Source organism: Perissodus microlepis, chromosome 22 (genome assembly GCF_051167445.1).
Source record: "Perissodus microlepis isolate ML-2025 ecotype Zambia chromosome 22, ASM5116744v1, whole genome shotgun sequence".
NCBI lineage: Eukaryota > Metazoa > Chordata > Actinopteri > Cichliformes > Cichlidae > Perissodus > Perissodus microlepis.
This window is the reverse complement of record NC_140481.1, coordinates 28,864,144-28,890,572: the sequence shown is the minus strand read 5'-3', so window position 1 is coordinate 28,890,572 and position 26,429 is coordinate 28,864,144. Positions and strand designations below refer to the sequence as shown.

The 26,429-nt window shown below is 42.2% G+C and overlaps 1 protein-coding gene across 1 annotated transcript in view; it reads left to right on the top strand.

The window, feature by feature from the left end:
- The window catches only part of col11a2 (collagen, type XI, alpha 2), a 40,514-nt gene extending 14,497 nt beyond the window's left edge, over positions 1-26,017 (top strand). The window contains exons 5-65 of the mRNA XM_084919805.1: positions 89-211; positions 3,707-4,576; positions 5,815-5,934; positions 7,282-7,497; positions 8,330-8,383; positions 9,322-9,363; positions 9,452-9,514; positions 9,661-9,735; positions 10,084-10,170; positions 10,550-10,606; positions 10,709-10,762; positions 10,908-10,961; positions 11,201-11,254; positions 11,552-11,605; positions 11,710-11,763; positions 11,860-11,904; positions 12,420-12,473; positions 13,153-13,197; positions 13,381-13,434; positions 13,600-13,644; positions 14,453-14,506; positions 14,604-14,648; positions 14,807-14,860; positions 14,971-15,015; positions 15,181-15,234; positions 15,426-15,533; positions 15,929-15,982; positions 16,071-16,124; positions 16,251-16,295; positions 16,497-16,550; positions 16,831-16,875; positions 16,979-17,032; positions 17,175-17,228; positions 17,657-17,710; positions 17,888-18,085; positions 18,207-18,260; positions 18,546-18,653; positions 18,748-18,855; positions 19,016-19,069; positions 19,196-19,249; positions 19,473-19,580; positions 19,714-19,767; positions 19,869-19,922; positions 20,099-20,152; positions 20,236-20,289; positions 20,404-20,511; positions 20,618-20,671; positions 20,837-20,890; positions 21,205-21,258; positions 21,684-21,737; positions 21,981-22,088; positions 22,217-22,270; positions 22,420-22,581; positions 22,681-22,734; positions 22,843-22,878; positions 22,976-23,029; positions 23,111-23,396; positions 23,547-23,656; positions 23,967-24,035; positions 24,190-24,426; positions 25,871-26,017. Of these exons, the coding sequence (XP_084775931.1) occupies positions 89-211; positions 3,707-4,576; positions 5,815-5,934; positions 7,282-7,497; positions 8,330-8,383; positions 9,322-9,363; positions 9,452-9,514; positions 9,661-9,735; positions 10,084-10,170; positions 10,550-10,606; positions 10,709-10,762; positions 10,908-10,961; positions 11,201-11,254; positions 11,552-11,605; positions 11,710-11,763; positions 11,860-11,904; positions 12,420-12,473; positions 13,153-13,197; positions 13,381-13,434; positions 13,600-13,644; positions 14,453-14,506; positions 14,604-14,648; positions 14,807-14,860; positions 14,971-15,015; positions 15,181-15,234; positions 15,426-15,533; positions 15,929-15,982; positions 16,071-16,124; positions 16,251-16,295; positions 16,497-16,550; positions 16,831-16,875; positions 16,979-17,032; positions 17,175-17,228; positions 17,657-17,710; positions 17,888-18,085; positions 18,207-18,260; positions 18,546-18,653; positions 18,748-18,855; positions 19,016-19,069; positions 19,196-19,249; positions 19,473-19,580; positions 19,714-19,767; positions 19,869-19,922; positions 20,099-20,152; positions 20,236-20,289; positions 20,404-20,511; positions 20,618-20,671; positions 20,837-20,890; positions 21,205-21,258; positions 21,684-21,737; positions 21,981-22,088; positions 22,217-22,270; positions 22,420-22,581; positions 22,681-22,734; positions 22,843-22,878; positions 22,976-23,029; positions 23,111-23,396; positions 23,547-23,656; positions 23,967-24,035; positions 24,190-24,426; positions 25,871-26,017 (5,535 nt within the window). The remainder of the gene's footprint in view (positions 1-88; positions 212-3,706; positions 4,577-5,814; positions 5,935-7,281; positions 7,498-8,329; positions 8,384-9,321; positions 9,364-9,451; positions 9,515-9,660; positions 9,736-10,083; positions 10,171-10,549; positions 10,607-10,708; positions 10,763-10,907; positions 10,962-11,200; positions 11,255-11,551; positions 11,606-11,709; positions 11,764-11,859; positions 11,905-12,419; positions 12,474-13,152; positions 13,198-13,380; positions 13,435-13,599; positions 13,645-14,452; positions 14,507-14,603; positions 14,649-14,806; positions 14,861-14,970; positions 15,016-15,180; positions 15,235-15,425; positions 15,534-15,928; positions 15,983-16,070; positions 16,125-16,250; positions 16,296-16,496; positions 16,551-16,830; positions 16,876-16,978; positions 17,033-17,174; positions 17,229-17,656; positions 17,711-17,887; positions 18,086-18,206; positions 18,261-18,545; positions 18,654-18,747; positions 18,856-19,015; positions 19,070-19,195; positions 19,250-19,472; positions 19,581-19,713; positions 19,768-19,868; positions 19,923-20,098; positions 20,153-20,235; positions 20,290-20,403; positions 20,512-20,617; positions 20,672-20,836; positions 20,891-21,204; positions 21,259-21,683; positions 21,738-21,980; positions 22,089-22,216; positions 22,271-22,419; positions 22,582-22,680; positions 22,735-22,842; positions 22,879-22,975; positions 23,030-23,110; positions 23,397-23,546; positions 23,657-23,966; positions 24,036-24,189; positions 24,427-25,870) is intronic.
- The last annotated feature ends 412 nt before the right edge of the window (positions 26,018-26,429 follow it).

The window sequence follows — 26,429 nt, the reverse complement described above, 5'->3', positions numbered from 1 at the left end:
TGAGCAGGAAAATCACACGTTTGTTCGTGTTTTGGTCACAGAAACACAGAAACAAGTTCTAATTATGTGTTTGTTTTTTCCTCCACAGGGAGACATCCAGCAGCTGATGATTGCCTCCAACCCTCAAGCTGCCTATGACTTCTGTGAACACTACAGCCCTGACTGTGACTCCCCTCTGCCCAAAACCCAAGCTCAGGACCCCAACACATACGTGAGTAACACCACAACAGAACAAGTCCAGAAACAGACATCAATTCATTAGTCATTTAATATCAAAAAATCTTCCCACAGTAACCTTTGTTAGAGTCGCATTCGTGGTGCTTTGTTAACACAAAGTAAATATAAAGTCCTGAGGAGCATCAGTTACAGCTCATTCACAAAACTGAGGGCTCGTCTGTAGCTCCGGTAAAAGATGCCCAAACAGAATCTCGGACTTTGTTTTGGATTTCTGTGACACTTCCTGTAGAAAGAAAACTTTTCACCGAATCCCAAAAATTTAAATAAAAAATGTATTTTGTAGCTATTGAAAGATAAAAAGCAGGAACAGGAGCTAAAACTGACCAGCCTGCTGAATGCTTACAATAAACTTTAAGCAGTCAGTGAATATCGCTGATCCTTGTGCAACATCCGCCTTAAGTGCAAAGTAGTCAAAATATCTCTGTTATATCCATCAGTTCCACTGCCTATGCCATTGTTAAAGTTCTATCATTAGGATTATTAACTATTTATTGTTTTTATTTATGTTACAATACAACATATTGAAAACATCTTGAGATCAGAAAGAAAGTAAACAATATATTTTAAACCTTCTGGAAAAAGTTTTTAAAATTCTAAAAAGTCTAGCTGTCAAACTAAATCTACTAAAGTTCGTCTGAAAATGAAGTCCTCGGGTTCAGTTTGGGTCATCTGATGATGTCATCAAAGTGCTGCTCCCCCTTTCTGTCTTTCTCTCGCATCCTCGTCATCAGCAACAGTTTGTATCCATCCGCTTTCCTCCTCACCGCCACAGTCTGTGTCTCCCATTCGGTGACGTAAAGCAGAGGCGTTGTCATCGTCCCATCCCAGAGCTGTGATTTTACATCTTTTACACTTTTATGATTTTATGCTGTTGACTTCTTAGAGCAGTGGAACACAGAAAGGTAGGGGAATGAGGATGATACACGCAAACATCAGTGTCTTTTGACATTTTTTATATATAATGAGTTGAAAGAAAAGGACCTGTTAGAACATAAAATTGTGTTAAATTCTGATTGGTTTTCAAGTATAAGAATTTGGCATCACGATGGCTTAAGGTGGAGCCTCTTTACTTACTGAGACTGGTTGTGCACGTTACATTAAGTACTCTAGGCTTTGCAAGCTTACATTCATTAATTTCACTGTAAAACAAACTGATATTTGTGAGCTGGCAGTGACTGCATCGTCTGCATCCATCCAAAGTACACAGACTTTGTTTTAGAAGTTTGTCTGATGTTAAATCAGAATAAATTATCGGTCACTTCAGAGCTCCAACACTCCCAAACCCTGTCACGTTGATGCTGTTGAGATGACTTTTTCTTTTTTGGATGAATAGAAATCTCTGTGATTTTATTCATTGGCTTCCACTATTGCTTTGTTTTTGCTGTTTTCTCATTCATCCAGATTCTTGTGTACCAACATATTTAAACACTTTTTGACACAGATTCTGATGAGTGGGAAAAAAGTCAAAGATTTGTGTTTTCTCATCATCCCGTTTCCTGTCTCCTACCTTTGTTTATTCCCCCCGTCCCCAATGCTGCATCACATACTCTTCATCTTAACCTTCATTTATCCCTACATGGCCTCTAAAACCTCTCTCAACCTCCCTGTGGAAATCTAAACTCCTCTTCATGCGTTCCTCCTCTTGCTTTCGTGTTCCTTCCATCTGTCTCAGTACTTTGATGAGGAGCAGGATGACCATGAATACCCCTATTATTATGAGGAAACAACAGGCATTGCCTCCTCCTCCGCGACCCCCTCTCCCCAACCTGGGGCCCCCAACCAACAGGTAAAGAGGGGGCGAGAGTGAAGGAAAACACGAGCAGGGTTTGTGGAAGGGAGGGAGAATGAGAGGGAGAGAGAGGCATTTAAACCATAACTGGCTCATAATCCATCCTGTATTATTAGGTTTACAAGTGCTGGGATGTAATCTAAATTTTTTTACACGATAAATGATTTGTTTTCTTTTTGCTTCTCTCGCTCTGCGCTCATTACTCCACACCCCCTTTTTGTTTTATTACATCAGCTTCTCTCGTTAATGCAGACATGTGATTACCTCCATCCCCATCACACAGGATTATTTTTGTCATTTACATGTTGTCATATATGTTGTGTGTTCACATGTGGCCAGGTGGGGGCACTGGGGCAGTGAGGGTGCAGCTGTGTTGTTTTATCTAGGTTGATGTCAAACACCTTCAAAGGGAGATTTTTGAATGAATTGCTGTAAGATAAAGTTGATATTTATATGATTTCATAATCATATAAACTGGACTTTAAGAGAGCGTTAAGATATTTAAAATTCTTCTCTCTATTTTTTGGATTACAGTGATTACATGTTAGGTTACAGATGCAGTGGATTTCATGTTTGTCATGTTACCAGATACTAGGTGTGGTTTGTCATACATTGGGTAATCAGCTGGTAATCACAGCACAGCATCATTATTTCACTTACAGAAGCTTTCCTGTGATCGCTCACTACATGGAGTTTAATGACACACACGGTCTTTGATGTCCTGTTACTGTTTTGCATGATTACTTCATTGTCTGGGAGGATGTTACCGCATGCACCTACTGTGCTTCTGCACCAAAAGTTTCTACATCAACGTCTGTGTAAATACGAGAATGTCAGTGCACGTGATTGTGTTAGTAAATGCATTCATGGTTGTTCCTGACCTTTGTGAGGAGGGTATTTCCTCTGTTTTCTCTTCATAACGTATTTTTGTAGGCGATTGTTTGTGAATACAGTTTTGATTTGCATGTATTTTATTGTAGCAGCATGGTGGTTAGAGTCATTGATCTACACAACTTTACACTTTGTGGTTTTATGTGACTAACACGCATTTGCATGCCAGACCGCCGTCCCTGCAACTTCTTTTGCATGACTAAACTGCAGCAACCTTCTCTTACAGTTTGCTTGGTGCATTAATCACAACACAGCAGGTTTGGTATCAGCGTTATGTATGTTTGCGTGTACCTGTGTGAGTGTTTTGCAGCCAGCTTTACCTGCCCCATCACGCTCTCAGTGCCTCTGCCAAACCACAGCCTCAGTTCTTATTAGCACAAAGATGCTGCTTTGTTATTTAGTATTGGGAATGGCATTATTGGAGAGATCAGCAAAAACAAACTCAAATAAATTGGTTCATAGACATGAAATATTTCATATTGTTTGGCTATCTTGGTGTAAATTCCATTTTTAATGCTTAAGTGGTGTCAGTGTACTTCTGTGCTGTATCCAGTAATGCCTGTACAGTCTCAGTAAATCATCCGAGCCTTAGCCATCTTTATGTCATTGTTTCTCAAAACATGCGTTCTTGTCTTTCTCTCTCCTTCTGTCATCCCTTGTTTGTGCTTTTCATCCCCCTCCCCATCTCCGTGTATCTTTGTCATCTTCTACTCTCTTTCATTGTCTTTGTCCATATTCACGTTTACATACAAAATAACATCTCAACCAAACAATAATCACGGCTATTAGAAGAAGGCAGTCACTGAAAAAACAGCACCTGCTAAACCCACACTTGTAAAATCCAAGCCCACTCCAGCTAAGCCCGTCAAGTCTGGATCATATAAACTCGTCATCAAGCCGCCTATACCCACCAAAGCTTCCAAGTCCTCCAAAGCAAAGCCCACTGCAGCAGACGTCCTCCTGTCTAAAATCAAACCAACCAAATCTAAGCCCACAGCTGCCCCAGCGAAGAATGGCAATGGTAAAACTGGCGCTGTGAAGAAAGCAAATGGTAATGCAAAAGCTACAACTGGAGCCAAACCAACACCTCAGGTCAAAGTAAATGGAAATGGCAATGGTAAGGTTGTAGCTGAGAAGAAAGCTCCTGTTACCTCGAAGGCTAGCAGCAATGGAAAAGCCACAACAGAGAAGAAAGCCAATGGAAACGGCAAAACAGCCACTGATGTTAAAGCAAAAGGTAACGGCAATGGTGGGGCTAAGGCTAATGGCAACCACAAAACTGCAACAAAAATTCAAACAACTGTGGTCAAAGCCACCAAGGCACCTAAACCCACCAAAGCATCAAAACCAGGACCTACAAAATCTGCAGCCACCAAAGCTCCAAAAGTAAAAACCCAAAGCAAAGCAGACGTCAAAGACGTTAAAGCTGTGACCAAAGTCCCCCCGGTGAGCAAACGGGGGAATAACTTCGTCAGGGATTCCCCCCCGACGAAGTCAGTGGCAACATCTGCCCCAGTCCGACCGACTCCACCCAGACCCACAAGAGTCAACAAAGTGCCGGATATAAAATCGCTCCACAAACCTTTCCCACCGTTTGGCAACACAGCGCTGAGCGGAACTGGCGTCCCACCGAAGAAAGTTACCAACCGTTATCAGCAGGTACAGCAGGAGGCCGATGTTTGGGTTGGAACAGCCTGGGTCGTATGTCCCATCTTTCCGATCTCTTTTCCAGATCTTTCCATCATCCAGGATCTGCAGCAAAAGTTTTATGAAACCTTTTTTTTCCTGCTTTCTTTTGTGAATTCTTTAAACTTTCAGTAATTTTGATGCAAATCCTCGATGATGCAAAATCTGGCCTTCAGAATGGAAGCTGGTTCATACCAAGCTGTCTGTTCATATATCATATGATCTCCATGATCACACCGGCTTCCACATATGATATGGTACAGCGGTGCAAAGTGAAGCATGGCTAATTGAACGGTTTCACTGTTCTTTACTTCACTCCTACCTTCAAGCTGCTGAAACTGGATGTCAGATCATAAACGCACTCCAGCCCTCTGTTTCTTTCTTTCCGGGGAAACCTTTAACATACGGGTCTAATGAATGAGCATGGATTGCTATGGCACATAAATGCAACACATACTATCATATTTTACACACTTGCAACACATCAGACCTCCCTGTCACTCTGTCCTCTCTATGTTTTGGTTGTTTTTTGCGTACCTGTGTTTTCTCCCTGTCTGCTGTCATATTTTGTATCTCATGTGAGTAAAGCAGCTTCACAGAACTTTCCATCATGCTTTGCTTAAAATCAGAATTTCAGTAAATGTTCATCGAGGTGGAGACACGTGAGGTGCATGCTGTGGAAAGCAGTGATTGACTTCACTGAATCGTGTTCTGTGAGGCTGTTAAATGGGGTTGTTTCACTGTTGTCTCATCCTGAGGTGAAACTAGTTCATCCCAGAGCATCATGTTATGATGTTTTCACCTAATGGGATGGCTAGAAGCTCTCAGTTCTACCACCAATACGAGCATATTTCACCCTTTCTTAAGTCTTGGCTTGTGAGCTTTAAAAAGCAAAATGGTTCAGCGAAGAAACGAAAAGAAATCTCACTACAGTTATCTCAATGACTCTCTAAATCTTGCGTAAGGCAACATTTATAGTCACTGAGATTCTGAAACGACCTGAAATTTCTTTTCAAAAACGGTTCGTTAAACTTTAAAGATGTGAGTTGCAGCTAAAAAGCTCTTTGCCTTTGCCAACCACAGTTTCATGTCTCATTTCTTCTTTTAACTCATCATGAACCAGAAGCAGACTTTGAACTAACCACACTCTCTCAATCGAATTTGCTTACCTCCTCCCTGCTCCCCCACTTCCTGTCCACTTGACCAATTAGGATGTAGACACTGAATATTCTGAGGCTGGCCACACCCCTACAGAGACTGATTATTACTATGAGGAGACCTTCACACAGCCAGAGGGTGAGGTGGTTGGACAAGAAGAAAACGCTGTACAGGTAAAAAGAAGATGACACACTTATCAGAAACACACATCAAGTCAAGCTAGAGTCCACAGAACAGCTGAAACTTCACATACGAATTAGAAATCTACCAACAGCAAAGCTGAAAATAAACACGCAGAGACAAAAAGAAGACGAGTGGTTTTAATAAAACCTCTGAGGGAGGGGATGTGATTCCTGTGTGGTGGTGAGCCCAGTCTTCGTAGTGTAACAAAGTAGTTTAAGCTCTTTGTTTCTCCGTTTACTTTTCTAACCACTCATCACTGTTTTGTTGGCATCGATGTCACGTGACAAGACATAAGAAAAACCTCTTTCAAAACAGAATGCACCGCAATCATCCGAGTGTACCATCGGATATTTTTACGTGGTTCCCGTTTTTCCTAACAGCAAGAGTCCCGTTTTGTTCTCATCTCGAGATCCATCATTGTCGTTATCTCGACATAAGAACAAGAATCTTGTGAAAACAGGATCCACATAAGAATATTTGATATGTGCTTTGAACCTCAGCAAAAAAAAGATGAATTAAATGCATTCTTGTTTGAGAGAAAATCTAACTGTACTAAAGATCTAGATGATTTGCAAATTCATCACATTTTTGATTTTGTTTTGTTTTCCAGTTTCTATTTTTGCTGCGTTTTTTATCAGGATATGATTTAAAAACCAAATACCGACATTATTCATAATTATCAGGGAGGGTGTGTCAGATATATTAATGCAATGTGGATTTTTTTATATTAGAAAACTGTGCAGTAAATTCACTGGATTCTTGTTTATTTTTAAACTTACATGGTAAGTAAAAAAAAAAAAGAAATAACATAGTTTTTGCTTTGCGTAGCAGCTCGTCTTCACAAAGTGTTTAACATCAGTTCTGTGTGTGCACGTACGATGCAAACATCACCATTAAAAGTGTTTTTACTTCTCAAACTTTTACAATTGTGAGAACGTATTTGATCACCGGTCATCACGAGGACTGATGTTAAAAAGCTTTGGTGAAATTATTCCAGAATAAACTAAACTTCAGATGATTAATGGAAGATTTAGGGTTTCCAGGATAAACCTGATCGCCTGTACGGTCTGCCAGATGTCTGTTTGTGTTCTCTCCCTCTGTGACTGTTTATTTATAAAAGGTAAGACTCACTTTTTTCTGTATGCTCCTCTTCCACCGCTGCTTTCCTCTCATTCTTTATTTCAATTCCACCCTGAACATTTCCCCGTCCTGCACACCTCTCCCCTTTTCTTTGACTTTTCTCCTCGTCCTTTCTGCACCTTTTCTTTTCCTTTGCTTGAATCATTCTCTCGTGCCCCTCCATCCATCCCGCTGTGGCTACGATAAACTCGCCGCAGCCTCAGGTGGAGCCAGCACTGGTGGGAGAAGAGGTAGACGCCGCCAAGGCGGGTGGTACTGGAGAAGAGCTCTTCACTGAGGAGTATGAGACTGGGGACGTGGGCCTTAAGGAGTACGACTATAACTACAGAGACTACAATGAACCATCACCAGAGACTGCAGAGGTTGATGGCAACATTGGCCCCGCCCTGTCCGCTGTGACAGACGAGGGAGGCGTAAGTCGCTTTGCTTCAGAGGCAAAAACACAAAAAACATTTCAACCAGCTCTACAAAGTATCGTGAAATTGCATTCAGTGTCCCGTCACGTGACTTGTTTGAGTTTGCACTGCAGAGAGAGATTATCTTACATTACATTACATTAATTCAGCTACTGATTTTTTGGTAGCTAATTTGCTAATTTGAATTCAAACACTGAACATTGCTTTGAGAACTGGCACAGAGATGGAGTTAAGAAGGAGTTAAGAAATCTCAGCTATCCAGACTGGATGCATCAACCATCATCATCAGTCTCCGTTTTATAGCCTGCAAACTCAGTCAGTCACAGAGAAACGGACAGCGAATGCATTTCAAGGCAAAGTTATCACAGCAGTGGTTGAAATGGGTTTGATTTTATAGTGTGTGTATTGAGCCTTACAGTAACTTATACTGTCACATATGCTCCATAAAGAGGCATTCAGAGGTGGTCTTTTGCCCTGAATGTCGTTTTGAGTATATGTCTTTGTATTTTGGTGCCCAGCTCAGAGGATTCTGTATCTGTGCATAAATAAGTCTGTAAGTCATGGACCAACAGTTTGGAGAGCTGCTGAATCAATGGTATTTGGATACAAACTTACACTTTAATTCAAGCAGAGCAGGTTTTCATTTTATTTTACTCTTTTATCAACTCTAGTACGATAATGTTTGATACATGCTGTCAATGTCCTCTGTGTCAGTGCATGCAATCAAAACACTGAAATCTGCTTTCAGTGACTTTGTGCATACTTTTTCTGTGTCAGTGTGTGTGTGTGTGTGTGTACTTGTTATTGACTGCATGTGTGTTTTCCTCAGGCTGCTGTTAGAGGCCAGAAAGGAGAGAAAGGCGAGCCTGCTGTCTTGGAGCCTGTGAGTCAATTCAACAGTTTTACCTGACCGGGTGTTTTGGGAGGGGGGGTCGGGGGGGTTGTTTTACCAGAAGCTACAGGGAATTGCACTGGCAAGCTTCTCATTACTATCCTGTTCTTCACAGTAATCCAAGAAATACACTCACCAATTATTTTGTTAGGAGCTGCTTGTTGCAGTCAGCTTGGACTTCCTTAATTCTTTAGATTCAGCAAGGTGCTGGAAACATTCCTCAGAGACTCTGGTGATGATAGCATCACACAGCTGCTGCAGATTTGCACATCTGTAATGCACATCCTCTGTGCTCTGTTGGACTGAGGTCTGGTGGCTGTGGAGATCATGTGAATACAGTAAACTCACTGTCTTATCCAAAAAAAAAACAGTTTGAGGAAATCTGAGCTCTGTGCTTCATCTTCCTGCATGGTCATCAGACCAGGCAACATTTTTCCAGTTGTCCAGTTTTGATTGTAGTTTCCTGTTCTGAGCTCACAGGTGCGCAGCCTGGTCTGCCCATCTGTTCAGGGTTCAACACAGTTTGCATTCAGTGATGCTTTGGTTGTAACTGGTGATTAATTGAGTTTTCTGTGCCTGCTGTCAGTTTGAAGCAGTCCTTATCCTCTGACTTCTGACATCAATGAGGCATTTTTCTCCCAGAGAACTGCGCTCATTGGATATTTTCTCTTTTTCAGACCACTGATTAGATGTTTGTGTTAACAAGCAGCTGAACCTGTGTACCTAACAAAGTGGCCAGTTAACCTTGTAGTTATACATATTTACCTTTACAAAGATATTTGTGGTGCTGTAGCTTGTGAGGCCGGTTAAGAAACGTTCTGAAGTGTTGCTCATTACCCATTAGAGGATTAATGGAGTAGACATTAAGAGGACGTCTGATGGTGGAGGGTTTGTCTGTCTGTCTTTTTACTTTATTTTGGATTTTGCAGGGGATGCTGATTGAAGGACCTCCAGGACCTGAGGGACCTGCTGTAAGTTAATATTATTTTTCTCCATCTTAAAAAATAAATCCTCACTTTCTGTCGACAAATATTTGAACTCTTAATTTTTATCTCGCAGGGCCCCACTGGACCCCCTGGATCTTCTGGACCTCCTGGTTCTGTCGGTGACCCCGGAGAGAGGGTGAGTATTTTTCCTTTATCTGAAGGTTTGTAGGCATGCATCTGAATCTGTGTGTTACACATGTGCTACACAAAAGGAGCTGAATTGATTATGTTTTTAAATTCTTATACTGGCCGACTCACCGTTGCCCCTCTGATATCCTGCAGGGCACTCCTGGTAGGCCTGGTCTTCCTGGAGCTGATGGGGTTCCTGGACCTCCTGGAACTTCACTCATGCTGCCTGTAAGTCACCTTTAACCTTTCAGCCTTTACTGATTATGGAAACTATCAGAATAGCTATAAATATGAGTCATATTTGGGCAAATGTTTTGTTTAAACCAGATCTGAATGTGTTTTAACTCTTTATTGTCAGTGTTGGTTTTTTATAAGCATTGAGATTTGGGTCTTTCAAAGTAGGATTATTTCGGGTTTTCCTCATTGAACACAGCTACAGTCTATATGAATGCTCTCAGATGTTGAGTTGTTTGTTTATTCAAATGTTTATTCCATGTTTTATATATATATATGTTAGAGTAATTCCTGCGTCACTGTCACTGATCAGGTCTGAGTCTGAATGTTCTGTGTTTGCAGTTCCGCTTCGGGCAGAGTGGAGGAGACAAGGGGCCGGTCGTTTCTGCGCAGGAGGCTCAGGCTGCAGCCATCTTATCCCAAGCCAGGGTCAGATATGAGTTTTTATTTCAGCTTTTCTATCTATGAGTGGATTACTGAGGCTTTGTTTCGCCCTGGTATTGTCACCTTTTGAAAAGACATTGTTTCTAATATTTCATTAAAAACTGCACTTTGTTAATTTTTTTCTTTTTTTCTATTTATGTTATGAAAACTCAGAATCAAAATAAGACTTTAATGTGGTCAGTAAGAGAACACAGAACAGAGATGATGTGTTATAAAAACACAAATATAACAGAAAACCTGTGAACAGCACAGCAGGTATTCTGTGAACATTAAGACGATGATCTTATCCAGGGAACATAAATCAATATGCAAACAGAGTTTCTTCCTGAATCACTGCTATAAGGAGCTGTCGTGTTTTCTGTAGATGGCTCTGAAGGGGCCTCCTGGACCAATGGGATTCACCGGACGCCCTGGACCCCTGGTATGCTACCTTTTATTTGGATCATAATAATCGGTCTGTTCTCTAAGTGTATATGACATCGTCATTAGTAAAATGAGACTAAGACGATTGAGTCTCTTTCAGGGAAATCCAGGAAGTACTGGTTTGAAGGGGGAGCTTGGAGACCCCGGTCCTCAGGTAAATAACAACAGCTGTGTGTAAAATTATTAATGACTTTATTATTATTACTCCTGTACTGTGTTTTAAGTGAACCTTTTCAGCCCATGTCTGTGAGATCACAGTTATAACTGACACTTCTGACGGGCCTCTGGTTTATTTTCAGGGTCCAAGGGGACTCCACGGTGTGATGGGCCCTCCAGGCAAAGCAGGAAGAAGAGTGAGTATGAACAGCTGACATTTTTATTAAGATGTGTGTATCACTTGTCGTTGTAGATTTTATTTTTTAAGTTTTATGAGAGTAGGTGTCGTTTCAGGCCTGCAGTTCAGGCTGTCACCAGAAAGTTTTAAAACCTTTAAAAGCCGGTTTTTGTCCACCCAGATGCTCACCTGTGGTCCTCTTTAAGCTGTCTTTAAACGTAGGTTCACTTAAACATGTTCTTCCTCTGCTCCTCGCAGGGCCGTGCTGGAGCTGATGGTGCCAGAGGAATGCCAGGAGAGCCTGGAGCTAAGGTACCCTCACTGCCTTTATTTAAACACCACCAGCCTGAAGCCGCCACCCTGTCTCCGTAGCTTTTTTATTGGTCCAATAAGAATTGATATTAAAATTTAAATACTGGTGTCATTTTGGTACCAAAACCTCGACACAGTCAGTTTGTTCTCCCTGATTATTCAGCTGTATCAAAGTCTTTCTCATGGATCCTGAGGCCTCAGCTGTGTGCTCATTGTTATTGTATTGAGATCGTTTCTGATGCATTTCTACTTTCTACAGTGAGATAATAGTAATGTTTATGTCTGTGTCTTTCACAGGGCGACCGTGGTTTCGATGGTCTTCCTGGTCTGCCTGGTGATAAAGGACACAGGGTACGTCCAACAAACTCAAAAACAATGATTGTTTTTCAGTTAGAATCTTTATTACCACTGGAGAATCATTTATTTACAACTGCTTCATCCTTATATTTTATTAGGGTGACTCTGGACCACTGGGACCACCAGGGGGCCCAGGAGAGGACGGAGAGCGGGTACGTAGATCTGCGAATATTATTACATTCAGATATTGTGTCACTGCTGATCAGCATCTTGTCATCCATAACGTGCTTCTTCTTCTGTGTTTGCAGGGAGATGATGGAGACGTTGGACCCAGGGGTCTCCCAGGTGAACCAGTGAGTGTTTCAGTGACAGCCCAGCTGATTCTACACCTCCCACTATTTTCTATTTATATTCTACTCGTGCTTTTATTGTCTGTGTTTTAAATGGTCTCCCAAAATACATGCCTCTGTTTTTATATCTCACATAACAAGGTCACCTTTGCACCTGTTGTTTCATAATCATCACACCTTTATGATATTTTAGGGATCTTTACTGTAATTAATAATGTAGTGCAGTGACACAAAGACGGAGGAGCCAACGTGCTTTTAGAATCACTGAAATAAGGAGTTGTGTTTTTTATGCAGCTAGTTGTAGGTCAGACTTTTAGATTTGATAAAGAAGGAGAATGCAGATTACCTCTTTAAATAGCTCATTCTGCACATATATTTGTTCTTTTTTAAACTATAAGTTCTCTTTCTTTATGATTTATGTTTTTCCTTTCATTTCCATTAAAAACAATAGTATGTGTGAGTGAATGATCTTGGTTTGCATGAGCGTCTTATGCCTGTGTGTCCTTGTGTGTTTGCAGGGACCTCGTGGTTTGCTTGGACCCAAAGGTCCTCCAGGAATTCCCGGACCTCCTGTGAGTAGAAGCAATTTCACGCCCAGCCTTCTGCTGTTATTTTGGCTGCATTGTTTTACCCCACTCTGACCACTGAGCACCCACAGCACCACCTGAACCAACAGCCAGTAACCTGGTTTCATCCCAAATCTAAAAAGGAACGTGTGATGTTCCCACAGCCTCCTCAAAACATACCAACATGTAAAAAAATGAATGCATGATATATTTAAACTTTCTGCTTGTTCTGCTAAAGTAAAGTTTTAGCTTTAAGGGAAGTTTACTCCATCAGTTTAATATGACAGAAGCAGGAACATCAGTGTTTTTGTTCCATGTATTTTTCTTACAGATTTTAAATATGTAATGTTAAACACAGTAAACACTTTTTATTACCTTACATTCTCACATTTGTTTTGAAATTTTATAACATGTTTAAGTACAAACCAGCACTTTCAGACAAATACTCTGTGCACTTTTTTCCAAAGACTTGTGTAAAATTAGCCGACTGCACTTTAAGTAGGAAAATGCCCACAAAGACAAACCTGCATCGACATCAAGATGTTTTGTTTCCTATGAGTGATGCTGAGCAAAGCACCAGAGATGATGTTTTCAGTTCCTGTTCCCTGAATGCTTTGACTAGAAGCTGACATTTAGACATTTATGGGGAATCGTTTTTAATTTCTTCCTCTCGCTCTTCTCTCAGGGTGTTCGAGGAAACGATGGACCACACGGTTCCAAAGGAAGCTTGGTCAGTAACAGTTTCCATGTTATCCTGTTATCATGTGTATTTGAACATTTAAGATCAGAACTCATAATGTTAACACAAAACTTTTCTTTTAGCTAGTTTCTGACAGATTCTCTTCTCCTCCTCTTTCCTTCACTCTGCCCTGCGCTGATCGTTATTCTCTCCTCTTCTGTTTCTGTCTCTCAGGGTCCCCAAGGTGAGCCAGGACCTCCAGGTCAGCAGGGAACCCCAGGAACTCAGGTGAGAGAGAACACCTGGTCATTATCACGTACCTGATACGTGATAATGTATGGGAATAGCTATGCAGGAACATGCACACAAAGATAAAAAGAAAGATTAATGCTCAAATTGTAATAATTACATAAACTGATTAAAGGTCACACGGTGTTTTGGGGTTTTTTGCAGGGAATGCCGGGACCTCAGGGGGCCATCGGACCCCCAGGAGAGAAAGTAAGACCTTAGATATTCATCATACTCTATTTAAAGTACAGTTACATAATGAAAGTTGGCTCTAAACAAGTATTCAACAATAAACAGTCATATAATAGTTGGAATATTATTAATTCATTACATTATTCAACTCTATTCTCCAACTCTGACATTTAAATACTGCAGTGACGACACCGAGAAAGTAAACAAAGGGAGTAGGATGTGCTGTTGTCTGGAGGAGAACAACTGTTTATGTCATGTGACAGGAAGAGATCTTTAAACACCTGTTACAGCAGGAGTCTATTTGGATGCTTAAGAATTATAGTAACCAATCACACATCTCACAAAGGTGAAAATATGATGGTTATTGTCAGAGATGATGATCTTATGCTATTCCACTTAAAAATGAATCTTCTAAATTAAGTTTGATATCAAGTGCAGGGTTTACCTCATGTACAGCACACAGCTGCCTGCATGAAGACTGCAGTCACTCTCATATAACCAGACTACCACTTACAGCTCGGTGACCCACAGACACTGCAGCTGTGACAGTGACAGCATGAATATCTCTGAAACTAAAGGGAAATTATGCATCCTTACCTCATTCACATCAACACTTTCCCCACCGAGCAGTGGTATCAGCACTCTGAGTCTTATAGAATAACACTCGTTCTCTGTATCAGTGCACTTTTCTCTCACTCACACTTCAACCATGTGAGTCTGTCGTACTCGTCAGCAACGAAGCAGAAAAGCGCGCTTCATTCAGATATGAGACGTTTCAAATAAGGAGCATTTATTGACCTTATATACACTTTGTCTCCTTCTCCAGGGTCCCACAGGAAAACCAGGTCTCCCAGGAATGCCTGGAGCTGATGGGCCTCCTGTATGTTTGTCTTTCTTTATATCGTTTATTAAGTTGAACCACCTAAAGCTGGGTGATGTCGTTTCTAAGCCTTAAACTCTCTGTTTTCATGTCACAGGGTCACCCAGGAAAGGAGGGGCCTCCTGGCACCAAGGGAAACCATGTGGGTGTCATAACTCCATCACTTTATATTACTTCATTCATATTACTATTATTATCCATCCTAACAGGAGACCTGTAACCTCTGTTAGGTTTGTCCTTGTGGTCATAGTTACCACAGTGTGTGTGTTGTGCTGTAAACCTGCTTTCTTTGGTCTGCAGGGTCCTAACGGTCCACAGGGAGCTATCGGCTATCCTGGTCCTCGGGGCGTCAAGGTCACTGCGCTTCATTTTTAATGTGTCATAAAAGAAATTAGCAAAGACAATTTTTAAATGTGATTTATTAGAATGCAAATGTATTGATTATGAAATTGTTGTGATCACAGGGAGAACAAGGCATCCGCGGCCTGAAAGGCCACAAAGGAGAAAAGGTAAATAAATAAATATCACATTTACACAATAAAATCGTGTTAATGTGAACATTTGGTGATTAAAAAAGGAAAACAAAGATATCATGTGACTGCATTTTATAATTAAAAACAAGGTTGGTGTCATGTACATCTATTCACTGTGTTTTTATTTGTTTTTGTTGCCAGGGAGAAGACGGCTTCCCGGGAATTAAAGGAGATTTCGGTGTCAAGGGAGAGAGGGTAAAGTCTGAATAATGAAGCAGCTGATTGGTCAGTTGGCTGCTTCTTTAATGTAACACTAGATGGCTGAATGAAGGACTGGATGGTCCAGATTTTTAATCTAACCCATGTTAATATTTGCTCTGAGTTATTGCTTTGTATACAGCACAGATTTAATCTCACAGCTGTGTTTCCACTCTGATCTCTTACAGGGAGAGATTGGAGTATCAGGGCCCAGAGGAGAGGACGGCCCGGAGGGGCCAAAGGGTCGTGTTGGACCCCCTGGTGAGGTTGGAGCTATTGGACTGATTGGTGAGAAGGTATGAACTGTTTAATTACAGCAAGACTGCATAAAAGTAATTATTTTTTATTATTCAGACCATTATTTAATACTTTTATAAGGAACTTGTGTAAGAATTATATTTTACCTGTACCTGGGATCTGAAACAGGTATTTATTTGAATTTTTCTAAATATTTGAGGGTTTTTTGTTTTATTGATGTGAATTTCTCCATTAAACCTGACATTTAACTTTATAACATGAACTTTATTACAAGATAATGTGACTGTTACACCTGTGCATCATGTCTAGTGCTTCTCAGCTTTCTCACCTACATGCCAGCATTAATCAGTCATAACTAGCTGGTTTGTAGTGAAGCAGGTTAGAAAACGCAGTCACACCTGCTGTGATTAATGACGTCATCGTTTGTTTCCAGGGTAAACTCGGTGTACCTGGAGTTCCTGGATATCCTGGAAGACAAGGACCAAAGGTAAGAGAAGCACAAGCCTTTCATTAGCACTGAATCAGTGGTTGATCCTGATGGAACAGCTGATCCTGACATGTTGCTTTATTTTTAGGGATCTCTTGGATTCCCAGGATTCCCTGGTTCAAACGGCGAGAAGGGAACAAGGGTAAGACGACGTCTCTGTGGAAGACTCAGACATTTAAACCTAACAAGGATAAAATTTCTCAGCTTATAACAAAAGTTCTAATGTTAACTAATGTTTAATGTTAACTGTCTGTCTGATTCTCTTCAGGGTACTTCCGGCAAACCAGGTCCGAGAGGACAGAGAGGCCCGACGGTACTTTTTCTGTTTATTATGCTCAGGGTTTAGAAGCTGCTCTGCTCACAGCGTTAAAGAATAACCTATCAGTACATCACCCATCATCAGTGTAACCTCTGGTGATCAGCAGAAACACAGTTTTCAGAGCTGTTTAATTGTTGCTTCATATGATTTGAGTATCGTAGTAACTTAACTATACGTGCCGTTTTTGACCATCAGGGCCCCCGAGGGCAGAGAGGGCCGAGGGGGGCCACGGGGAAACCAGGAGCAAAGGTTTGTCTGCACACCTGAAACAAACTGTCCACACTGTGATTTACTGATGAATCCTGTTTTCACTTCATATTTTACATGAATGTGTGAAAGAAATTACTCGTATCTCATCTTTATATAAATATTTGAACAAAAATGTCAGAGCTGGATTTTTTTAAACAAGACTTGCCTAAAACCCCACGATGCCATTTACATTTATTGCTTTTGATTTTTGCCTGTAAATAATTTAAATAAAGAAAAGAAGACTTTGTATTTAATTCATTCTTTTTATTGCTCCTGTCAGGGAACCTCAGGAAGTGATGGACCTCATGGTCCTCCTGGAGAGAGGGTGAGTGTTGAAGTTCACAGAAGTGTGTCCTGCTTGGAAAAACTTACTTTTAAATTTGAGTCATGTATTTAATGTTCTTACTTTACCACATATGATTTCTCAGGGATTGCCAGGACCTCAGGGAGCCAATGGTTTCCCCGGACCAAAGGGACCTCCTGTAAGTAAATGTTTTCATTTACGGTTCCTCACAGACTGATTTTAGTAATGTTACCAATTCAGGGTGATATCACTGAGCTATTAATAAAAAAACTGAGGTACTTTGTACAGTTTGATAAAATTGGTTTATTGTTTTATTACAGGGACCACCAGGAAAGGATGGCCTGCCAGGACATCCCGGACAGAGAGGAGAAGTTGTAAGTTAAATTTGTATTTTTTATTAATTCATTTATTTATTTTTCTTTCTTAAAGGTGCCTCCACCTGAGCTCACTGAGTGGAGCAGGTGGCCCATATGCCTTAAGGCTAATCCATAGATGTGGGTTTTAATCCAGACCACTGACTGCATGTCTTCCTCCCAGCTTTGCTGTCTTCTGTCTGTCTGAAGTATTTAAGTAGTGATCTGTGAAATTTAATGCACAGAGATGCTTGAATCTGTATTTATGGAGAAGAATTATTTGTATTTTGTGTCAAATAAACAAAAAAAGTCATCACAGCAGATTTTTCTTTCCAAGGTCATCTCAGTCGCAGACTGTGATGATGGTTATGAGTGGACACATCTTTGCCTTTCAGATCTGAGCGTCTGTGTTTTCTAGATAAACTGTTAACTGAGTTTGTGTCTTGCAGGGTTTCCAAGGTAAAATGGGTCCACCTGGGCCTCCTGGAGTGGTTGGACCTCAGGTGAGTTCATTCATCGTGGTGCACATACTGTTACTGTTACAGTAAATCACATCGAGCTTCTTAATCACGAGCCAACTTACATACTTCACTTCTCCATATTCACACCGTACTCCTTTGCATTCTTCCTTCCATCATTGCTTTCTTCTTCTCTCAATCCTCTCCATGTCCATCTTCCAGGGCCCATCAGGAGAGACCGGTCCCATGGGCGAGCGTGGCCATCCCGGACCTCTAGGTCCACCAGGTGAGCAGGGGCTTCCTGGTCCCTCAGGGAAAGAGGGCACCAAGGGGGACCCTGGACCCACAGGACGGCCTGGAAAAGATGGTCCTCCAGGACTGAGAGGCTTCCCAGGAGAGAGAGGACTTCCTGGAACCCCTGTGAGTATAAATGATCCAGCATATGTCATCAAGCCAGGATCCAGGTGTTTAAGAAACATTTCTTATCTCAGTTATTAGAATAAGAGTCTGATGATTATTCCTACATGGTCATTTCTTCCAGGGTGGTGGAGGACTGAAGGGAGGCGAAGGACCTGCTGGACCTCCTGGACCTGCTGTAGGTTTCTGTTCATATTAAAAAACAACTCATTTAAAGAAATGTTCATAGTTCAGAAAGAATGGAGGCAAATCTGGATCTTTCAGTTAAGTGAGGAGAACAGAACGTACTCTGAGTTTGGATGTTAACCATCATTGTATTTGTTTAATTTTTCAAGTCTCTCACTATGAGATAGAAATCTTTTAAAAACTTTTAAAATCTGTTACTCATTCTTCCAACTTAAGAATTAATTATTCACTTAATGAAAACCTGCTGTGGTTGGTGCTGACCTCATGTATTTCTTAGGGGTCTCCTGGTGAGCGGGGACCAGCTGGTACTGCTGGACCCGTTGGACCTCCTGGCAGACCAGGTCCTCAGGGCCCACCTGGACCAGCTGGAGAGAAGGGAGTCCCTGTGAGTCTTCTGGATGTGTTCATCAAATTTAGTCTGTCCAGCTAATGATGAAAATCAATTATTGATTTCTCTGTTCTCTCTTTCTCCTGCTCAGGGTGAGAAAGGGCCCATTGGCCCAGCAGGTCGGGACGGAGTGCAGGGTCCTGTGGGTCTGCCCGGCCCTGCTGGAACAGCTGGAGTTCCCGGCGAGGACGGAGACAAGGCCAGTAACTCTAAGTAACAGAGATCACACCTTAGCTAAACTTTTAAGAATCTTTAAAAAGCTGCAGGGTGAATGTTTCACCTCAGAAGGTGATGCCTGTATGTCAAGAGTCAAAATAGCTCAGAGCGTAAAATAAAATGAATTTTATTTATTGTTTCAGGGTGAGGTTGGAGAGCCCGGGCAGAAGGGCGCCAAAGGAGCCAAAGGAGAGCATGTGAGTGACTTAAATCAGAGATTAATATTTAGCTCTGATGGTAACGATCAGGATCTAATAATGCTGTTTCTTCCTTAATGATTGTTGTTTCTCTGTGTTCATGTGCTTGTTTCTGGTTATTTGCAGGGTCCTCCTGGTCCACCCGGACCGCTCGGTCCTGTAGGTCAGCCTGGTCCAGCTGTGAGTAGAAACTCCTTTTTATTACAAGTGCATGCATTTGATGATAGCTGCAGTTTTTACTTTACAGATTTGATAAAGGTCTTGTTAAAATGAAAATGTAGTTATGTGATGAATATACAAGATTATTCCAGATTTTAGTTTAGACCCATCCAGTCAGGAGAACAGCAGATTAACTGTTCTTATGTCCTGTTTTTGTCCTTGTTCTTCTTCTTCTGTGGTGCAGGGTGCTGATGGAGATCTTGGACCGAGGGGGCAGCAGGGTCCTTTCGGAGCTAAAGGTGACGAGGGAACCCGAGGCTTCCCAGGAGCCCCAGGTCCCATCGGACTCCAGGTAAAAACCTTAAAATGTCAAAAAGCAGCAACACTTCCTTTCTTTACGTTGGATTTGATGTAAATACTCGTGCAGTTCGAGCATCGCTCTTGTGCAAAGCTCCTAATCCAGAACTTTGACCTTTGCTCTGCAGGGACTGCCAGGACCATCTGGGGAGAAAGGAGAGACGGGAGATGTTGGACCTATGGTGAGTTTCACAAACACATGAATATTATAATAACTGGTAATGATGTATGCAACAAAATAAATGAAATGATGATAAAAACCAAATCCTCTTTATGTTTCCAGGGTCCTCCAGGCCCTCCAGGACCCCGTGGCCCTGCTGGACCCAGCGGAGCTGACGTGAGTGTTTGGAGCTTTTACTGAACCTCTGTGAAACCTTTTCCATCGAGTTAATTTTAGCAGATTAAATTCTCATGAAACTCATGTTCAGCGTTAATTAAAGTAGATTATCTGATACTTTTTCCTCCGAGTAACTGTTGATGGAAATTATTTGATCAGTTTTTGTCTGTTTTCAGGGTCCTCAAGGTCCTCCTGGTGGTATTGGTAATCCTGGGGCTGTTGGAGAGAAGGTGCAGTACTGAAGGAATATTTTTACAGCTTTGTGTCCAAAAGCAGAAAAACTGGATTAAAATATGTGATATTTGTTCCACAGGGAGAGCCTGGTGAAGCCGGACCACCTGGAATCGTAGGAGAGCCTGGAAAGAAGGTGAGCGGTGTGATCTTAATGCTTTTTTGAGCCGATGCATCAGGAGGTCATGCTGTCGCTGATATCTAAATATCATCCATGAGCAAACAAAGAGGTCTGTACTTCTGTGGACAGGGTCCTCGTGGAGAGCGCGGAGAGAAGGGAGAGGCGGGCCAACCTGGAACTGCTGGACCTGCCGGAGGACGAGGAGGACCAGGAGACGACGGGCCCAAAGGAAACCCAGTATGAGAACCCGGACACACCAGAACATACACAGACTGCCGCACAGATCAGTGACCGCAGATCTCTTTACTGTGTTTAATCATTGATCTTTTTGTATTAATTTCAGGGTCCTGTTGGTTTCCCTGGTGATCCCGGCCCCCCTGGTGAGGTTGGACCCAGAGTAAGTGTCGTTTTTGAATGATTCACGTTTATTTATTTGCAGAGATGTTAAATGTGGCTCCACAGCTGCCGACAGTTCAGTTCAGCCTCTTCACTGCACGTTTGAGCTTCGTGCTGAACCGAACAACCCAAAGAAAACCTCTGACATCATCGTCTTTGTTTTTAGGGCCAGGATGGTGCCAAGGGAGAGAGGGGAGAGGACGGAGAAGCAGGAGAACCTGTGAGTAAAAAAGATGCAGCGATGCAGAAATGAAGGATTAGAAATGATCCAGCTCCTCACCCATATGTAGAAGAAATAGTAAAAACTTATAAAATACTCATGAAAGTGGCCACTTTCTCATTATTATCATCTTTCATATATTGTTTTAGGAAGTATCCAAAACAGACAAGTTTCATTTATATAATTTTTTGAGGGATCTTATCTGTTTTCACTCTTGTATGTTTTTCATACAAGTTTCACACAAGACAGATACAAACTTGATAAGATTTATATATATCTTATGGGCAATCTTCTCATTCTGCCTCCAATCGCAGGGCACCCCCGGACCTCCTGGTGAGAACGGACCTCCTGGACCCCCAGGAAAGAGGGTAAGATCACTCAGTTTGATGGCGACCTGCTGCTGTGAAAGATCACTTAAGTAGCAAGTTTTTCATGCAGCCAATGTTTTTTTAATGCTTCCAGCTTTTGAAAAAGGGTGAAAATAATCACAGAGTTTTGCAGTTTGACATTTTATTTACCTGAGCATATAAGGAGGCGCAGCCTCGTTGTGTTTACTGACCAGTCGTGTTTAGAGTATTCATCACCCAAACACCCAACCTGAGCGCAGCACAGTGAAAGCATCCTGGACACCATCAAACATTTATTCTGTTTCTTTCCTGCAGTTGTATTTAAATGGCCTCTATTTAAAATACAATTCATTCATATGATTTAGTGAAAGCTTATTAACTTTGAAGGAATACAGTGTTTTATCACTTATGTTCACTGATGCACTGTTACCTCATTTACATGTCAGGGTCCTGCTGGTGCAAGAGGAGCGGAGGGACGTCAGGGAGAGAAGGGAACCAAGGTGAGTCCTTCAGTTACTAAATGATCTGCACAGATCACAGTGAGTATAGGCTCATGGCAGATGATAAGACAAAACTATGTTTACATCTGATTACTGACCCTTTATTTCTAATAATGATTCTATAATAAATGATTAACTCTGTTTTTCTCAGATTCTTATCAATCTTATTTTTGTGATGCATAACTTTTACTGATGCAAAGAAGGAATCTTTGAATCGTGTTTCTTTGGCATCACCCTTCACAGGGAGATCCAGGTGCAGTCGGTCCCCCGGGAAAGACGGGTCCTGTCGGCCCTCAGGGTCAACCAGGAAAACCAGGAACCGAAGGTCTTCGAGGACTCCCAGGATCAGTGGTCAGTTCAGTTTATCAGTCATTTTTTGGGTTTATTCAAACAGCAACTAAACAAATTCACTGTGTGTGACACTTGTTGTTTGATGTGTTGCTGTTCACTCACTAAGTGTGTTAATAATTATGTTTCAGGGTGAACAAGGATTACCAGGAGCTGCTGGAGAGAAAGGACCGCCTGGACCTTTGGTAAGAACAAACACAAAGTTTGCACTTGATGCTCCGTGACGCTGCACTTTGCTCCTGCTGCCTTCTTTAATCCTCCATCTTTCCTCTTCTCGTCTGTCCTCCTGCTTTCGTCCTCTTCTTTTCTTCTTTCTCTGCTTCTCCTCCTGCAGGGACCGCCTGGTTTGCCCGGCCTGCGTGGAGACCCCGGTGCCAAGGGAGAGAAGGGTCACCAAGGTCTTATCGGTCTCATCGGACCTCCGGGAGAGCAGGGAGAGAAGGGAGACCGAGGCCTTCCTGGGCCTCAGGGATCCTCTGGACCCAAAGGAGAGACCGTAAGTTTGACCTCTGTCACATGATGAAGAGCAGGCAGTGAAACCTTTATTTTATTTGACTCTTTTTTATGGAAATGATTCTCATGTCTTGTAACACAGGGACTTCCTGGAGGCACCGGACCCCTCGGCCCTGCTGGTCCTCCTGGTCTTCCTGTAAGTATTTGTGCTGTTTTCTTCCAGGAACATGACGTCATTCTTCCTCCTCCTGCTCCTGAAACCTGTCATTGAAGCCGTTTTATTAAAGTCTGACATCTTTTCCAGGGTCCTCAAGGTATCAAAGGAGCTAAGGGTGCATCTGTGAGTAACCACGCTAACATGAGTGCAGTGTCAGTAAAATTCAAAGATGAATCGATGTGATGATGTAATGCTTCTTTCCTTTTCCTGCTGGATTTAGGGAGGAGCTGGACCAAAGGGAGAAAAAGGAGTACAAGGACCTCCTGGACCTCCTGTCAGTACTCCACCTTTCTTCATTTAAATCTTCTCCATGTGCTCTCTGAACTGCAGTTAATGATGTAAACTTGCTTCCCAGGGTCCACCTGGTGAGGTCATTCAGCCGCTGCCCATCCAGAGGAGTCCCAAGTCCAAACGCTCCATCGATGCCAGCCAGCTGGCGCCGGAGTTTGACCCTGACATGCCGGCATCTGACACCGCCGGCACGGAGTTCCTGATGGGCAGCGAAGGCATGGAGGAGATCTTTGGCTCTCTCAACTCCCTCCGTCAAGAGATCGAGACGATGCGTTTCCCTCTGGGCACTCAGGACAGCCCCGCGCGCACCTGCCAGGACCTGAACCTCAGCCAGCCGGACCTCAAAGACGGTAACGGAAACAAACCACAAAACCCAAAACAAACCTGGCAGCTGATCCTGGCACTTATATCAGTACCAGGACGATGATGAATGAACATCTTTAAGAGTCAAAGTCAGACTTTTACATTTTATCACCTCTTTTCTCTGTCGCCCCCTGCAGGAGAGTACTGGATCGACCCCAATCAGGGCTGCTCCAGAGACTCCTTCAAGGTCTTCTGTAACTTTACTGCTGGAGAGACATGTTTGTACCCGAGCAAGGACGTCAACAAGGTCAGTCCAGCAATCTGGAAAAAACAACAACTGTGTCAAAAAACATTATTATTAACTAAACTCATAATAGTTTGATTAAATTTCCAACATGTTTGGGTTCCTGAAGCGTTTGTGGTGGTTTCTATTTTCTCATTTATATGTAAAAAACTAAAAAATTATTTAACATTTATAATAAAACTAAGATGTCAGAGCAGTAATGTTGAGGAAATTTGCCGCCCAGGTTAAAAAAAGGTGTTTTTATCTGTCTGTGTGAAAACAGGTTAAATGAAACTTTAACTATAATGTGTGACGTGGATCATTGTGGTCACAGGTGGAGATGAGCTCCTGGGACAAAGAGACTCCAGGATCGTGGTACAGTCAGTTTTCCACTGGTAGTAAGGTTAGTAAGTAAAAGTTTAATAGTTTAGTTCTTAGCTTGACCTGTTTAACCTTCTTTCCCTCATTTGTTTGCATCCTTTTCTTTTGCTCTTACACTTTTCTGCTTGTTGTCTTAACATTAAATCCTTTCCTCTCCTTTCTCATCCTCCTCCCAGTTCTCCTACGTCGACTCCAACGGTGATCCCGTGGGCGTGGTCCAGCTGGGCTTCCTGCGCCTCTTGAGCGTCCAGGTCCGTCAGAACCTCACCTACCACTGCCACCGCTCCGTGGCCTGGGCCGACCAAAGCGCCGAGAACAACTACCAAAGAGCGCTGCACTTCCTGGGTGCCAACGACGAGGAGCTGAGCTATGAGACCAACCCGTACATCAAAGCCTTGATTGATGGCTGCTCTGTGAGTTCACACACATAAAACTACATCCAGACCTGTTAAAGGCTCCGTGTTACTGAAGGTTATGGGGAGCTGTCACATCTTTCCTCTGGACCATCGTAACCATGTATGATGGTCCAGAGTTAGTCTGACCCTCATCCAGTCCTAGTAAATTAAGCTGCCTCTTTTTCTGTGATGTTGCAGTCACATTAGAAAAAACAGTGTTTTTAAATGATTGCGATCTCATTATCTTGGAAATGGTTGCTTTGCAGACAGAGAGCAGGTCTACGAAAACTCACAGTCAGTTGAAAACTTCTGTGCAACTTTGGTGCATGAGGACGGTGCTGCTATAGTTTTTTTAGGACTATCACCACTACTTTGATCTTGTCCAGTTTCCTCAGATTTTTTAAGGACACACTGCACAGCATGCTGAGATATGTTTTCAACTAGTCGCTCTTTGGGAATCACAAAATACGATTTTCTGTCTGTCAAAGTGTGTCATTGTTTTAATTTTTCATAGATTCAGCCAAAGAAATGGAACAAACTGCCTACAGTTGTCTGTTTTCTGTAGACAGAACACTGATTCATGCTGAGTCAGGTGCCTTTTTTATTCTTGATTGAATGATTGAATGTTTAACTGGTTTAACTGGTTTAACACTGATCTATGAACTCTGACCTCTTCCCTCTGAAAATGCTCAGGTACAAGGATGAACTGAAAGTAATGAAAAAGTAGACGATGTGCAAAGAAAAACTTTGACCACTTAAAAAATTAAACCAGAAATGCAACCAGATAAGTCGAGTCTGCTGTTTGCAAAGAAACACAAAACAGACGAGCTGTGCTCATCGATGCAGACTGACTCAGGTTAATTATTATAATTATTGCAGCATCTGGGCAAATTGTGTTTGTAGATAAAGCAGAAATTATTGGCAAACCTTCACCAATCTGTCTGAGAGTGACTGCAGTCGGTCCAAGTTGGACTGTGATTGGTTGGAGACAGTTCGCCTTACACCAGGCGGTCGCCTTGAGATCAAAAACATTCAATCATAAGTTGAGAGCAGCCGCTTTTTTACTTATTGTCACAAAGAGGTTGGAGTTTTATGTCGTGTGACTGAGCTGTTGGAGAAAACATGAGAGTTTAACCCCACACTGTGTCACGTTCCTCATCAATACCAGACAGTTTTTCATTTTATGGGATCTTTGGGGTTGTAGAATCGCCGTGCTTTCGAGTTGATTTAAGTTGACAAACAGTTTCACATGTAGCTGCAAAACACAAGAGGAACATTTAGAGGATTTTATGAAGTGTTTAGCTGTTTGTTTTTGAGCGGGTGCAACAGGAGAGTTTGTTTTATATAAAGAGAAGAACCACATCTGCTCTAACTTCAGCCTAATGTGCCAACTAACACAGGCTTTATAAACCTTTTTCATTTTGTGGTTTTCTGACGTGTGTGTCTCTGTGTCTCTCCTCAGTATCGTAAGGGCTTCGACAGGACGGTCCTGGAGATCAGCACGCCACAGCTGGAGCATCTTCCTCTGCGGGATATCAAGGTGTCAGACTTTGGGGAGAAAAACCAGCAGTTTGGTTTTGAAGTGGGACCTGTTTGTTTCCAAGCCTAAGAACACAAACACACACAATACATGCAAACACACACACACACTTAGAGACACACTTATATATGAAAAAAACATTCATGCCCAGTAATTTGTAAATTAATTTGTAAATGATATAAAACACACACACACACACACACACACTTACATATACATGCAGTTGTTGTGAGACAAACACGCGCTCACAGTAAAGTGCGTGCCCGGGGAAACCAACATCCTCCCAACAATTAATGGACGTCACAAAAACAAAAAAAAAGAGGAGAGAAATCTGAAAAACTCGCGGAGAGGAGACCTTCGACCCGCCGCGAGAGACGAAGATAAAGCCAGGAGGGAGCGTTCTTCCACATAAAACAGTGTTTTCTTTAACGTCACCGACCTGAGAGCGAGCCGGCAACCTGAGGTCCGAAGCCCCCGTCTC